The following is a 15052-nucleotide window of genomic DNA, read 5'->3' on the forward strand; positions in this document are numbered from 1 at the left end:
CAAAAAAGAAATAAGGTAAGTGATAGTGCCATACACCTGGAATTGGCTAATTATCACCTGACAGCACCTCACGTGCACTCATTTGCTAATTTTCGCTGTTTATTTCCCCTTGAAATATGCCGTATAATCTATTTTCATAATAAATATACATATAAGGAGGGAAGGGAGAAACCTAAGTGATATTTACATTCACCTGGAACTACCTAATTTATTATGTATTGTCTTGGTTTCCTGCCAATCATTTCATTGCTATATATTAGCAGGTCTCACAGGGCTGAAGTTGGGAGTATTGCACTCACCCTTGCCAGGCAGCAGGAGGCCACTACTATCAATTCACTGTCATCTTTGAAGGTGGGAGTATGTCTGATTAGCTCCTGCTAACTTCCGCCGCTTTTTATCCCCATGCAAAGGGCCCTGTGACCTTTACCCCCTACTAAACCTCGTGTGGAAAGAGGTAAAGGGCTGACAGTTGATAGAGAGTGACTACGATCTTTTTATTGAGTAAAACAGTGGAAGTGGATTTGTAAATAATGTGTAAATAATGTGTAAACAGCAAGTGAAAGTAATGAATGTAAATATAAGTGAACAGTAGAAAATAGTTTTATAAGTTACTTCAAGTGACAGTGCATAACACAGTGTAAATAAAATAGAAATGTAAATAATGTAAATAAAATAGAGAACGTAAATAGAAATGTAAATGAGTAGTATTATAAGAATATGAGTATATATACTAGGAGTAATGAAAGTGAAAGTTTCACTCTAGCATGTATGAATACTATGAGTTATGAGAGTGAAGGTGAAAGTGACATTCACTCTCAATGCTAGTATACAGGACGAGAAAGTGAATGCTATATATTTTATTGAAAGAAATTGAATCCCTACAGTGACAATAAACTACTATTACTGAAGGAAACTTATGGATAAAGACTGTAGATATATATGTGTTATATTGTAACAGAAATATAAACTGAGTGTTTTTATGAATAATAGACAACACTAGTGGCGAACGATCGGAAGTGGGATGGTCATACACCCTCGTAATTTTCATTGCTTTCACAGTGTTTTTTTTTTTTTGAGTATGGATTCCAAAGTATTTGAGAATCATAGAATAGTGTTTCTAGTGATAATATCAGGCTGTGGTAATCATATTACGAGTTGTCGGGAACTGTAAAGTAGAGACTTTGTTACCCAACTTCAGAGGTCTCCACAAGTCCTACGGTACACGACGAAGGCTCAAGAAACACCCAAGGAGAAAGCTGAAGGTATGTGCCATAAGTATATGTGATTTTAATATTCTAGGACTAATAACTGATTTTTGGCAAGTATTTTTAGAGAGTCTGTCGGAGCGCGAATATGCCCGCGGGAGCCGCAAGTCAAAGCAAAACAAGCCCGCGGTTTAAGGGTTAATGAAAGGATCTTTGCAGTCTTGGGTGGGGGTCTGAAAAGTACATGTTTACAATGGATCCCCTGTGGTAACTCACATTTGCTTTTGCAGAATGGCCAGTGAGAGTAGAATCTTCTTTGTCTTTTATTGTCATAAAAAACAGTATTTGATCATGGGAGGAAAAATCGTGGCTGTTATTTGTTTAGATGGGAGGACAAAAAAAGAAAAGAGTAGAAACCTTCCATGACTAGTTCTTCCAGTCCAAAAAGATTTAAGTAACAACAGGGAATCGTTCATGATTGTGTTTGAGAGTCCCACCTCTGGTTCAGAGTTCTCTGAATGTTTAGAATAGAATGATTTGAAAGTGATGGTTGTTGAGAGAAGATGACTCTCATTTTGATTTGCTGGTGAGTGTAGAAACACTTGAATTGGTGCAAGAGTTCAAGTACAGTGCCCTTGCACAGTGAATGAGTTTATGGGCGGCAGACGAGCTTGTTCACTGTGAATTCGTTCACTGTGAACAACATATCTTATGGGAAAAATAGCATATGGCAGCACCACTTTATCAAAGTCCACTTTTTGAGCCATGGAGATGTACTAAAGGGCACATTCCAAACACATACAGTTCAGATATATAAAATACTTGGTTATTTACCTTAAGTGGAGCAGATGCCAGTCCTGGTTGGCTTGAATACAGGGTGTCCCTGCCACATCATCTTCCACCCCTACATTCCCATCTCGCCCTCATCACCTGACTGAACCACTTCCCCATGTGTCTGTGCCTCATTCACCTCTCCCATAAAACCTTCACAGTCCAAATGTGACACCACTGACATCACATCACATCATCGTTCTCTTCCAGAGGAAGTGTAGCAGACGATGTAGAGGCAATTGTCTCCTGTTGTTCTTGAGTTCAGTAGTAGCGTGTGATGAGTGTTTGTTTTCTTCTGTTGACTTCCATATTGTGCCTTTCAGTGTATTAACAAAAAGTGGTTTCTACTCCTCTGAGCACTTCTTGTGTCCTAAGGTAGCTGGTTTCATTTGCCCTGACCTCTTCTCTCAGAACATCCACTGCTACTAGAATTTTGCTGATCTTCTTCATAGGCAACTCTTCGTCCTCCATTGGATTCTGCTCAACAGGTTGCTCATATCTGGCCTCTTGTGCATCGTCTACTAGGCGGGGTGGGTCATTCAATATGGGAGATGGCAGTTGTTGCCTACTCTTTTCCCCGATTTGGTTCACTCGGGGTTCAACTTGTTCATTATGGTTTTGTGGACTTGATTATCCTTGCTCGTTCACTATGCTAATCATTTACTCTGAATTCGTTCACTGTGCAAGGGCACTGTGCCTAGGTGTGCAGTAATAGAATAGGAATACTTTACAGTACTGGAAGTGTGTAATGGAAGTGATGATATATTGGCTCAGTTATGAGTGGTGGCCACTGGCCGTTACTGTATAGGCTTTGATGTGAAACAGAGGATAGAGCATGGAGGCAGTCATAGTCCATCTCCAAAAATGAATGAATAAATAAAATTATAATAATCATCCATCCATCCATCCATCATCCAATCCTATGTTGTCTCATGAGGAGTGTAGGAGCCTGGGGCTAGGCAAGTTGGTCCTGACATTTAAGATGAGAGTGACCAGCCTCACTCATCCCTGAATGACATTGTGTGAGCAGTAAACCCCAACCATCCCATGGATATAAACCTACACAGGCTCAATCCGTCAAGAATGCCTTGATTACCCACTAAGTCACCAGGTGCCATAATTTGATTGTATGGTTACCACCCAGTAAAGTAAATGGTTTCCTGATGTACAGGACGCCATTTGGCATGTCATCCAATGTAGAGTCACTCATAGACAGAAGGAAGAGGAAAGAAAGAAAGATGGAAGAGGGAGTGTAAATTCACCCGAAGGCAGAAGAAAGAGGAAAGAATGAAGGAAAGAGAGGTGGAAGAGGAAGGAAAGAAGAGAGGAAAGGGAAGACACCCAAAGCAGCACTGCATCGAGTGAATGGATGGTAATAGTATAATTACTCCTTTCTTTTTTTAATTACTATCTCTTCTCCATATACAGTATTGTATTCTTCCAAGTTTAAGGTATTGTTTGATATCCATGGGGTTAGTTTTGTTTCAGTTAGGCAAATAATATGTGGTGCCCTGTCTTTGGTATTGTCTATCATCTTTAATAATTTAGATACCATTCCATCAACATTTGAGTACATCAGCTTAAGCATCTTGTTTACATACTTGCCATAGCTTGAGTCTACTACTTTCCTTCTTTTTATTCCCTGCTGGTTATGTACCACTTTCATACCTGCAATCCAATTACATTGTAAAAAAAATTTTGCTCTTCTCTTCCTCTGATCTTTGTTTTTTTTTTTTGCTTCCCCCCTCCTCTCTTATAGTGTTCCCAATTCCTTTTGAGTTAGCATCTTTTTATCCATACTTTTTTAAGTTCATTTTTTTCCATGAGTTTGTTGGCATTTTTTAATATTTCCTCTTCAGTGTTTGCACTCTGGAAGGTTACTTTGAGAGACCTTGAGTTACTTCTCTCATATTTTCCTAGCCTTTTATGTTCCTCTATATCTTTATTACAGATATCCTCTGGTACTTTGCATCAATATGTTCATTATATTTTCCATCTCCTTTTTGTCCCTTGAGATTTTGTTTTTAATTTATTCCTCACCTGTGCCACTGATTACTATACTGTAGATTTGTTAATCTCTACAGCTTCCCTGACTAATTTTGTTTTTTTATGATTTCTTTCACTTCCGTTTTTACGCTTTTTCTTACTACCTTTGTATCTAAGTAATTCATTACTTTCAATATTTCAGCATATGTAGTTTGTAACTCATCATGGCAATTTCTCACCATTTCATTTACCTGTGTTATTTTTCTCTTCAGTAGTACTACTTTGGTCTGTCAGACGGCTTGCTTGCCTGATTTTCTCCATATCGTTTCTGAAATCATCCATAATTCTCTCATGGTAGACTACTGTACATCCCATTTCACTAGCCTTTGCTCTCAGTGAATTTACCTCAGCTGATAGTTCATCTGTTGTTGCTATTTCTTTCCTTTATTAATTTTCTTTTTTTTTCCTTGTTTTTATGTAGCTTATTCTTAATTTCAACTTCCATTTGAAAAGTTCTCTCAAGTCTATTTACTTTTCCAGCTAACTTATTGTAAGCTTCCTTTTCAACCAGTTCTGGGTGGAAGTCATCATCTTGTTTTTTACCTTTGTTTCTTCTCTTAGCACCTTCTAAAGACATCTCTCCAAAATATGAAGCCATCTTAAAGAAAAGATAATTTCATCTTACAGTTGTTGCATCACTCTGCCATCCGCTTGCTTCGGTGTTGTCGAGCTGATGTAAGGAAACACAGCACTTTCCTGGACACTGATTTATAGATGTTTACCTACTTGAGGCTACACTTCTTTATTATTACATGTCTTTCTATGTTGGATCATCACTTAATTTTGCCTAAATGAGCTTGACCCATAAACAGATACAACTTAGGTATCCCCAGGTGGAGCTCAGTGATATAGGTCTGACTTGTCAACCTCTCTCTCTCTGTGTGCATAGGCTGCATTGTGTGTGGACAGTGAACTGAATTAATTTTTCTCTTTGAAGGTTGGACTGAAACAGGGATGTGTCCTATCTCCATGGTTGTTCATTCTATATATGGATTGGGTTATAAAAGAGATACAAGGTAGGGCAGTGGATGGTGGAGTGGCCGTAATGAGAGAGGGCAGTGTTTGTAAACTCCCTGTACTGTTGTATGCAGATGATACTTTGCTGTTAAGTGAAGATGAAGGGGAGCTGCAAGACTTGAAGAATGAGTTTGGGAGTGTGTGTAAGAAATGGAATCTAAAGGTGAATGTAGGGAAGAGTAAAACTGTGGTCTTTGAGGGAAATGAAGTCACAGAATGTACAGTAAGGTTGGATGAGGAGGAATTGGAAAATGTGAGTGCATTTAAGTACTTGGTTAGTATGATGAGTAAGGATGGAAGTTTAGAGGGTGAAGTGCTTGAAAGGGTTACAAGGAAGAAAGGTTACTGCTTCTTTGAATGCAGTGATAAGAAACAAGGGAGTGAGCATGGAAGAAAAAGAGTCGCTGCATGACAGTATTGTGAGATCAACTCTAACGTATGGAAATGAAGCTTGGACCTTGTTGGAGGGACGCAAGTCAAGAGTGAGATAAGTGAAAATTAGTTATTTGAGAGGAGCATGTAGAGTTACATGGAGAGACAGACAAATGAGGAAGTGAAGGAGAGCTGTGGTGTGATGTGAATGTGATAGGAAGTGTTATGAGAAATCCACAGAGGTAGTATAGCCATATGGAGAGGATGGATAGTGAGAGACTGACAAGGAGAGTGTATATGAGTGAGGTGGAGGGGGGGAGGGAGAGGGAGGCCAAGGATGAGATGAAGGGATGGAGTGGAGAGGTATATGAGAGAGGGGGTTGTGAGCTGGCAGCAGGACAATGAATGGCGGGGAACAAGGCGACATGGAGGTGATTTGTTTGTGGCCACCTCTTACGGTATTAAGGCGTCTGGCAGTAGATAGATAGATAGATAAAAATACTGATCAGTACAAAGATCTCCACCTATGGTAACAGATGAGATCAGTAATACTAAAACAATATCTCTGGTAGGAGATGTGAGAAGTTGTTATATGTGTAAAAGTTAAGTTTTGGACATTAATATCATTCACCATTAGTTAAACAGTTGTGAAATTTGTGCACAGTATTCTGAAAAGTTTTCAGGTTCTGGAGATGGCTTTACTAGGTTTGAAGGCCATTGTTCACTGTTGTATTATTTATCTAAGTGAAGTGAATCTGTGGTGATAGAGAGGGATGCCTGCAAGTGATGGCACTGATATGACTGGACAGCTCTGATGCCAACTATGCAGACTTCCCTAAACTCCTCCCCATCCCTTGAAAGGAGGATTGTGGACTTCAGGAGAAGGACAGCTTGAGACTGCAATCCTCCAGGTTCATGGCCAGATGAGCCTGAGGTCACAACAATAACAAATGAGTTAGATACCTGGTGGCTCACATATAACACTCCACTTCCACTCCATCAGGCAGTGTGTGTTGTGGGGATGGCTCATTCAGTGTTATTTGTATCTACCCTGGATAATTTGCCCATTTTCAATTCCAAATGACACAGCCATGGCCACACTAGCTGACTGAGTTGTCCCAACACCAATGCTGCCACGTGAGTCTCTGGTGGAGTGCTATTTATTGCCACCCATTACATATGTATGCAAGTGTACATGATTATTTTTAGGGATGCTAACGGGACATAAGGTGACGGGGGTGAGGTTTCGGCTGCAAGACGGTGCCAGCCACATGGTGGACTCCAGTGAAATTGCTTTCATCCTTGCAGCTCAGGGTGCCATGAAGCAGGGTAAGTCCACTTCTGTATGGTCTAGTGTACGGTATATATCTCTGCCAACCGATACCATAACCAGACTTCAGTAGAGGCATTGCATGATTGACTAAACTAAATGGCATTAACTTTTTTTTTTTAATTATTATTTTTTTTTTAATTTTTACATGTCCGACTCTAGGCAAAGGCTTCAGGGCCTATTTCTTGGGGGCAGTGGCCTATCCCAAGGCCCAGTAGTCTGGCTACACCTCCACATGTCTCCCCTTCGGCACTAACATCCACCGTCCATATTGAATACATTAGGGCTGTCTCATACAGGACTGGTGTATTGGTATTAGTGGGGGTACTTTTACGACATGTCGGCGGGTCTTCTGGTAGATCAGTAAAGTCTGCATTATGAAATTCAAATTCTTTGTTTCCTACCTCAGCCATGATTCAAACCTGAGTCCATTAGGACTACAGGCTACCTCTCTACCAATTGTAAGTTGAAAATTTCAAAGATATTGGATACTTAGTAGTCTACTGGGTGTTGTTGCTCCAGCTGAATGGGACTGGTAACAGTTTACATGTAAGGGATGTTTGGGCTTTGTTGCTTGCATAGTACTACTCATGGGTAAGCAAGTCTGGTCACCCTCACCTTGAATGTTGGGACAAGTAGCTTAGCCCTGGGCCTCTATGCTCATGATGGAACAAAAAAGGATTGGATGATAGAATAGACAGAATGTAGAGTAAATGGATGTATAGGTAGCTTCATTGGGAAGTGATTTGCGAATGCAGTACTCCTAACTTTGTGCATTTGCTATGGTGTTTGAGAGGAATGAAGTCACAGAGTGTGCAGTGAGGTTGGATGGTGAGGATATGGAGAATGTGAGTGCATTCAAGTACTTGGGCAGTGTGATGAGTAAGGATGGAACTTTGGGGGATGAAGTACGTGAAAGGGTACAGCAGGGAAGGAAGGTTGTTGGCACACTGAAAGCAGTGATGAGAAATAGGGAGGTGAGTATGGAAATTAAGAAGTCTCTGCATGATGGTATTGTGATCCCTACCCTGACGTATGGAAGCGAGGCGTGGACCTTGCAAGAGGGGAACAAGTCAAGAGTGAGAGCAGTGGAAATGAGTTACTTGAGAGGAGCATGTGGAGTGACATGGAGGGACAGGTTGACGAATGAAGAAGTGAAGGAACGTTGTGGGGTAGATGTGGATGTGGTTGAAAAGATTAGGAGAAATACACTGAGGTGGTTTGGACATGTGGAGAGGATGGAGAGTGAAAGACTGACTAAGAGGGTGTATGTGGGTGAGGTGGAGGGAGGGAGAGGGAGGGGTAGACCGAGGATGAGGTGGAGGGATGGAGTTGAGAGGTATATGAGGGAGGAGGGGGTGAGTTGGGGGGAGGGGAGTCGAATGGTGGGTGACAGAGTGACTTGGAGGCGTTTTGTCTGCGGCCACCCTTTGGGGGATTAGGGCGTCGGGCTATAGATAGATAGATAGATGCTCCTGTGTTTTGAACCTACCCATGTCATTTATTGGTGGGACACAAGATTAAGATGATAATGTGCAGTATCAACATTGAGAGAGGTGATTACATATTTAGCAGTGGCAAGAGCAGAAACAAGAAGTGATAAGGAGCAGCGTTATATATGATAGGATAATTAAGTACTAGTGTAGGAAAGAGATTTTGATCCGTAACACAATCATCATATTGTAAATCGTTTGTTTGTTTTTTGAGGGTTCCAACATGCTTGCATGCATCGGCCTTGGTCATAAAATGGCCTTTCTCCATGCTGCCCGATCTCCAGCAGCTTCCCTATTCAGTCCCTTATCCCTGAAGTCACACTCAGTGGCCTCGTCCCAGGTCTTTTTCGGTCTACCTTTCACAACTCTACCCCTAACATTAACACTTATTACTTTCTGCAACCATTTATCATCCCCCATCCTCTCCACATGCCCAGACCATCTTAGTCTGTCTCTCCTCATCACAATACCTATACATTCCAGACCCATCTTACCCCTCAACTCTTCCATCGTAAACGCAGCCCCCCACAGGTCTCACACTCAGGGATGCACTGCACATCCACCTAATCATTGTCATTTCTGTTCATCAGAGCCTGCGAATATTCTCTGCCTTGACTGCTGAAGCCTCACTACCATATAGAGGTGGCCTGCAGTCCTACTGGACCTAGGTTGAAATCCCCGCAGGGGCAGGGAACAGTTTAAGGATTTGAATTTCATAAAATCAGATGTTAATGATCTACCAGAATACCTGCCGACATGTCATGAAAATGCCCACGCTAATACTAATACACCAGTCCTGTATGAGACAGCCCTAGCATGTATTCAATATGGACGGTGGTTGCTAACGCCGAAGTAGTGACATGTAGAGGTGTATGGTATGTAGGAGGACTACTGGTCCTTGGGAGCAGGCTGTGAGGCCTATGCCCAGAGTCGGACACATTAAAATATATATATATATATATATATATATACAGTATATATATTATGGAGGGAGAGCCCTCTCAATGTCAGGAGAGGCAACAGCTCCCAGAAGTTCCTCTAACCACTCCTCACTCTAGCGACAGAGTTAGCTCCAGCCCCACCTCCAGCACGTTACAGATCTCCCAAATTACAGAATTCTTCCATACATTCAAGAGACTCACAAGCAAGTTCAGTCCTTTCATGCCTGACAACCTCCACCTGCTTTCCTCGACACACTGCACACATGAAATCAGCATTATTTTGCAGTGTACCTGTAATACCACTACATCTCTTGTGCATTCACTTATCACAGACTCTGCACAAAATGGAACTACTTCCCATGCCCTTGTAGCAAATCACACATGGCCACAGTCCCATTTCTTTGACAGTACTGCCACCAGCCCTAGATACCATCACTTTTGTTTTATCTGCATTAACTTTAAGGAATTGTTGAACGTACAGGATGGAAGTAATGCGACTATAAGTGGCTGGGGAATGGCTGGGAAAAGGAAGGAGTTGAGAAGACAGGAAGAAATCAGTAGGATAGAAGTTGTGGAAGCAATGAAGAAAGTTAAATCGGGGAAAGCCCCAGGAATTGATGGAGTGTGTGGTGAAATCCTGAAGCATGGGGGAGAGATAGTAGTAGAATGGATGTGGAAGATGAGCAGATTGGCCTGGGAGGAAGGTAGAGTCCCGGAGGATTGGAAGTCAGGTATAATTATTCCCTTGTACAAAGGAAAAGGGGAAAAAGAAGTGTGTGGTAATCATAGGGGCATTTGTCTTCTTAGTATAATAGGAAAAGTGTATGGTAGGATACTTATAGACAGAGTTAGAGAAAGAACAGAGAAATTAGTTGGAGAAGAACAGGGAGGCTTTAGGAAGGGAAGAGGTTGTGTAGATCAGATATTTATTCTCAGATCTTTAGTGGAAAAGTTTCTAGAGAAGGGAAAGAAGTTGTATGTGGCTTTCATGGATTTGGAGAAAGCATATGACAGGGTGGATAGACAAGGATTGTGGAAAGTGTTAAGAATATATGGAGTAGATGGGAAGTTGTTGAATGCTGTGAAGAGTATGTACGATGGTGCGAAGGCTGCAGTGCGTGTGGATGGTGAACTAAGTGAATTTTTCTCTTTGAAAGTTGGTTTGAAACAGGGATATGTCATGTCTCCATGGTTGTTCAATCTGTACATGGATGGGGTAATAAAAGAGGTACAAGGTAGGGTAGTGGATGTTGGAGTGGCCCTGGTGAGAGAGGATAGTGTTTGGAAACTCCCTGTACTGTTGTTTGCAGATGATACTGTGTTGTTGAGTGAAGACGAAGGGGAGCTGCAAGGCTTGGTGGATGGGTTTGAGAGAGTGTGTAAGAAACGGAATCTAAAGGTGAATGTAGGGAAGAGTAAAGTGATGGTCTTTGAGAGAGGTGAAGTTAGTGAATGTACAGCGAGGTTGGATGGTGAGGAATTGGAAAATGTGAGTACGTTTAAGTACTTGGGTAGTGTGATGAGTAAGGATGGAGGTTTGGAGGGTGAAGTGCTTGAAAGGGTACAGCAGGGAAGAAAAGTTGCTGGTTCTTTGAAAGCAGTGATAAGAAACAGGGAAGTGAGCATGGAAGTGAAAAAGTTACTACATGACAGTATAGTGATACCAACTCTAACGTACGGAAGTGAAGCTTGGACATTGTTGGAAGGACACAAGTCAAGAGTAGAGCAGTGGAAATGAGTTATTTAAGAGGAGCCTGTGGAGTCACGTGGAGAGACGGGCTAACGAATGAGGATATAAAGGAGCGTTGTGGTGTGGATGTGGATGTGATAGGAAGCGTTATGAGGAACACACTGAGGCAGTTTGGCCATGTGGAGAGGATGGAGGGTGAAAGACTGACGAAGAGAGTGTATGTGAGTGAGGTGGAGGGGGGAAGAGGGAGGGGGAGGCCAAGGATGAGATGGAGGGGTGGGGTGGAGAGGTATATGAGAGAGGGGGGTGTAAGTTGGGAGCAGGGCAGTGAAATGGCGGGGGACAGGGCGACTTGGAGGCGATTTGTTTGTGGCCACCCCAAACGGGATTGAGGTGTCTGGCAATAGATAGATAGATAGATAGAACACTTAAGCCCTTGTGCCCCATACCATCTCTCCACTTCCTAAATCTTTCCTTCGCCTCCCTTTCATTCTTTTCTGTCGACACCAAGTCATCAGCATACAACATCTCCCTTAGGAGTCCATTTCTGAAGTCACGTGAGAGGACTTCAAGTACCATGATAAACAACATGGAGCACAAAACCGACCCCTGATGCACACCAACATTCACAGAAAACTCATCACTCAAATCTCCATTCATCCTTACCTGGGTGCAAGCACCGACATATGTGGCCATAACCACCTTATTTCAGCCACTCCTCAATCCCAGCCTTTCTCTTTGTCCTCTTCACCTCCTCTCTTGGGACTCTGTCAAAGGCCTTCTCCAAATCAACAAAAACAAAGTACAGTTCCCTTTTTTTTTCCTATATATTTTTCCAGAAGCTGTTGAACAATGAATGGCATCAGTGATCCCTTTGCGTGGCATAAACTCAAATTGCATCTCATCAATATTCACTCTTTCTCTAACCATACCTTCTAGAACTCTCTCCATTACCTTCATTGTATGGTGTAAAAGCTTCTCTAACCATACCTTCTAGAACTTTCTCCGTTACCTTCATAAACTGGTGTGAAAGCTTTATGCCCCTGTAATTTCCTTTTTCCAGGGCATCATCCTTTCGCATGTACACATTTACAGTTACACTCTTCAGCCAATCATCTGGGACAACACACTCATATATAATCATATTTATCATATCAGTGACTAACCTCACTCCAACATCTCCTGAGGCATTCAACATTTTGGCAGTCAACCCAGACACACCTGCTGCCCTCTCCTCCTGCATCCTGCCTATTGCCCCACTCACAGTAGCATCGTCAGTCAAAGGCCAAGGGCCAAACACTGGATCTGCTGGCTCCAAACCTTCCCTGTCCCAGTCAAACTTTTCTTTCAGCAACCGGCTGTAATGTTCTCCCCATGCGTCTTTAATATCTCTACTGTTCACCATTACCCTTCCTTCATCATTCTTCACATACTGCTCACCTATGATATCCCTATTCTCCCTCTTCATGTGATTTGTCACCTTAAATATCATGTTCTACCTGTCCACACAGTTGAGGTGAACTATAAGTCTCTGTGACTCAGACTTTGCCCTGTAAACTTCTTTTCTAGCCCTACGCTTGGCAGCCAAGTATTCCTCTTTGTTACCACCCTTCTTCCATTCCCGGAAAAGACTTTTTTTCTCTTTAACTGCAGCTTCTACATCCTCATCCCACCACCAAGTTACTCTGTGTCTTGGTGGGCCTCTTGTCCATCCATATACTGAATCAGTAATGCTCAATAGATTGCCCTTGAGGATTCTGTACTGTTCATAACATTTCTGTCAATGTCCTACCCTTGTTATTTATTGGTGGGACACAAGATTAAGATGATGATGGGCAGTATCAGCAGTGAGAGAGAGGATTACATCTTTAGCAGTGGGAAAAGCAGAAACAAGAGTGACATGGAGCAAAGTTGGATATGGTAGGATAATTAAGTACTATTGTAAGTAAGAGGTTTTGATGTGTAACACAATCACCATATTGTAAATACCCTTCTCTCAATTTCCCATTCTCCCCAGAGAGATATATATATATATATATATATATATATATATATATATATCAGGCACCTGGTGGTTTAGTGGGTAATTACAGCGCTCCAATCGGATTGAACCGGTGCAGGTTTATATCCAAGGGGTGGTTGGGGTTGATTGCTCATGTAATGCCACTCAGAGATGAGTGAGGCTGGTCACTCTCATCTTAAATGTCGGGACCAACTGCCAAGCCCCTGGCTCCTACTCTCCTCATGGGGCAATGTAGGATTGGATGATGGATATATATATATATATATATATATATATATATATATATATATATATATATATATGTATATGTATATATATATATGTATATGTATATTTATATATTTCTCTTTCTCTCTCTCCCTCCTGTTAACATTTTCACTTTGCTGTTGCTCTGACAGCTAGGTGGTTAGCATGGCTAACCACAAGCTGCCAGCTAGATACCATCAGGATTATAATTGTGGCACATGCAGTTACACCACACAACTCATGTATCCATGCACCTTGTGTTGGGTTGTAGACAAAATAAGTACCTTGGGTAACACCCAGGGGAGATAACTGTAATAACCCAGATGCTGAAATGGCTTCATATCCTAGGATAATGGCTAAATAACCTGCCACAGGCTCAAAAGCCTTAGTTATGGAGATGAGCAACATGGCTATATGCCTAATGGTGTTTGCCCCTACCTTTACCTTACCTTTTTTTTTCCAGCCTTCGAGGATGGAATATGGCGTGTGTTGGAGCCCATCATGTCAGTAGAGATCACTGCTCCAGTTGAGTTCCAGGGTGTGGTCACTTCACATATGAACAGACGGCACGGCATCATTACTGGTACTGATGCCAATCAGGGCTGGTTCTCACTGTTTTGTCAGGTTAGTGTAAGTTTGATAGTGTTCAACTTGGAGATGGTTACTGCTTCGTTGTGTCTGGAAATCAATGTCTCTGAAAGTCCGTAAGTTGGGAGTAGGCAGGAGAAGTGTGTGATGTCTCTTGATTAAGTAAAGAATAGATGTTCAATTTGGATTGAAAGTTAATACTAGTAAAACAAAGGTCATTGTTAGTAGGTGTGAGGGAGGTAATGTTATGGAGCAGGGTTTATGTAAAAAGAAAGTTAAGAAGAGTTCATGCATACAACTTGCAGTAGATGGATCCACAAAATATGCACTGATGTAAGAAATTTGCACTGTGTTTGCTTGTGTAGGGGTATCCAGGCTTTTGATGATAGAATGGACAGTGTTGTTTGGGGTGACAGCTGATTGAAATGCATTCAAGAGTTCTGTTACATGGGGGACATGCTGAGTGCAGTAGGAGGAGCAGGGTAAACTTTCAGGGAGAAGTGGGTGGAAGAAGTTTAGGAAGTTATTGCCTCTCATGACCATGAAAGGACACTCCTGTCATGCCAGAAGTATTCCCTACAAAATGTGTGTGAGAAGTGTAAAGTCCTTAAAGGAGAATGATTGACTGCAGAATGGCAGTTGCAGCCTGCAGTCCACCAGGTTCACATTTCAGATGAACCCAGAATGACAACAAGAGCAACAAAGACAAGGCATAAAAATCCATCATTAGACTGAAGGAGGTAACTGTGATCCTTGTCCTTTACAGGTACCACTGAATGACATGTTTGGCTATTCGTCGGAACTGCGCTCATCAACACAGGGTAAAGGCGAATTCTCCATGGAGTACTCCTGTTATGCTCCTGCCAGAAGTGAAGTAATGGGACAACTTATTGATCAGTTTGAGAATTCCAAAGGACTGCCAGTAGCTTCAAAGAAAAAGAGTGGTAGATAAGGTTGGATAGTTTAGTTTTGTTGTTGTATGTGAGTGGAAGCTTTATATGAATGATTGAACATTGGAGTATTCAAATGGAATATGATAGATAAGGCTGCACAGATTATGTTTGTATGTGCGTGGCAGCTTTATGTGAATGACTGAACATAAATGAGTATTCATGTGGAGTGAATGAATCCAGTGATATGTACATACTGTCTTATTGTAAAATTTGTATAATTAATATAGATTTGTAGATAATATATATATTATCAGTGTAAGTTTTCAGGTAATGTACACTGTTTTTAATTTTAATTATTTATTTTCACTTTGTATTTA

At 41.6% G+C, this 15052-nt stretch overlaps 1 protein-coding gene across 1 annotated transcript in view; it reads left to right on the forward strand.

Moving 5' to 3' along the window:
* Window positions 1–14846, forward strand: part of mEFG1 (mitochondrial translation elongation factor G 1) — a 132742-nt gene extending 117896 nt beyond the window's left edge. The window contains exons 13-15 of the mRNA XM_080272986.1: window positions 6681–6800; window positions 13658–13818; window positions 14549–14846. Of these exons, the coding sequence (XP_080129112.1) occupies window positions 6681–6800; window positions 13658–13818; window positions 14549–14734 (467 nt within the window). The 3' untranslated portion in view covers window positions 14735–14846. The remainder of the gene's footprint in view (window positions 1–6680; window positions 6801–13657; window positions 13819–14548) is intronic.
* Window positions 14847–15052: the final 206 nt, after the last annotated feature.

Source organism: Coenobita brevimanus, chromosome 52 (assembly GCF_032717465.1).
Source record: "Coenobita brevimanus isolate Jiangsu-jjx chromosome 52, ASM3271746v2, whole genome shotgun sequence".
NCBI classification, from domain to species: Eukaryota; Metazoa; Arthropoda; class Malacostraca; order Decapoda; family Coenobitidae; genus Coenobita; species Coenobita brevimanus.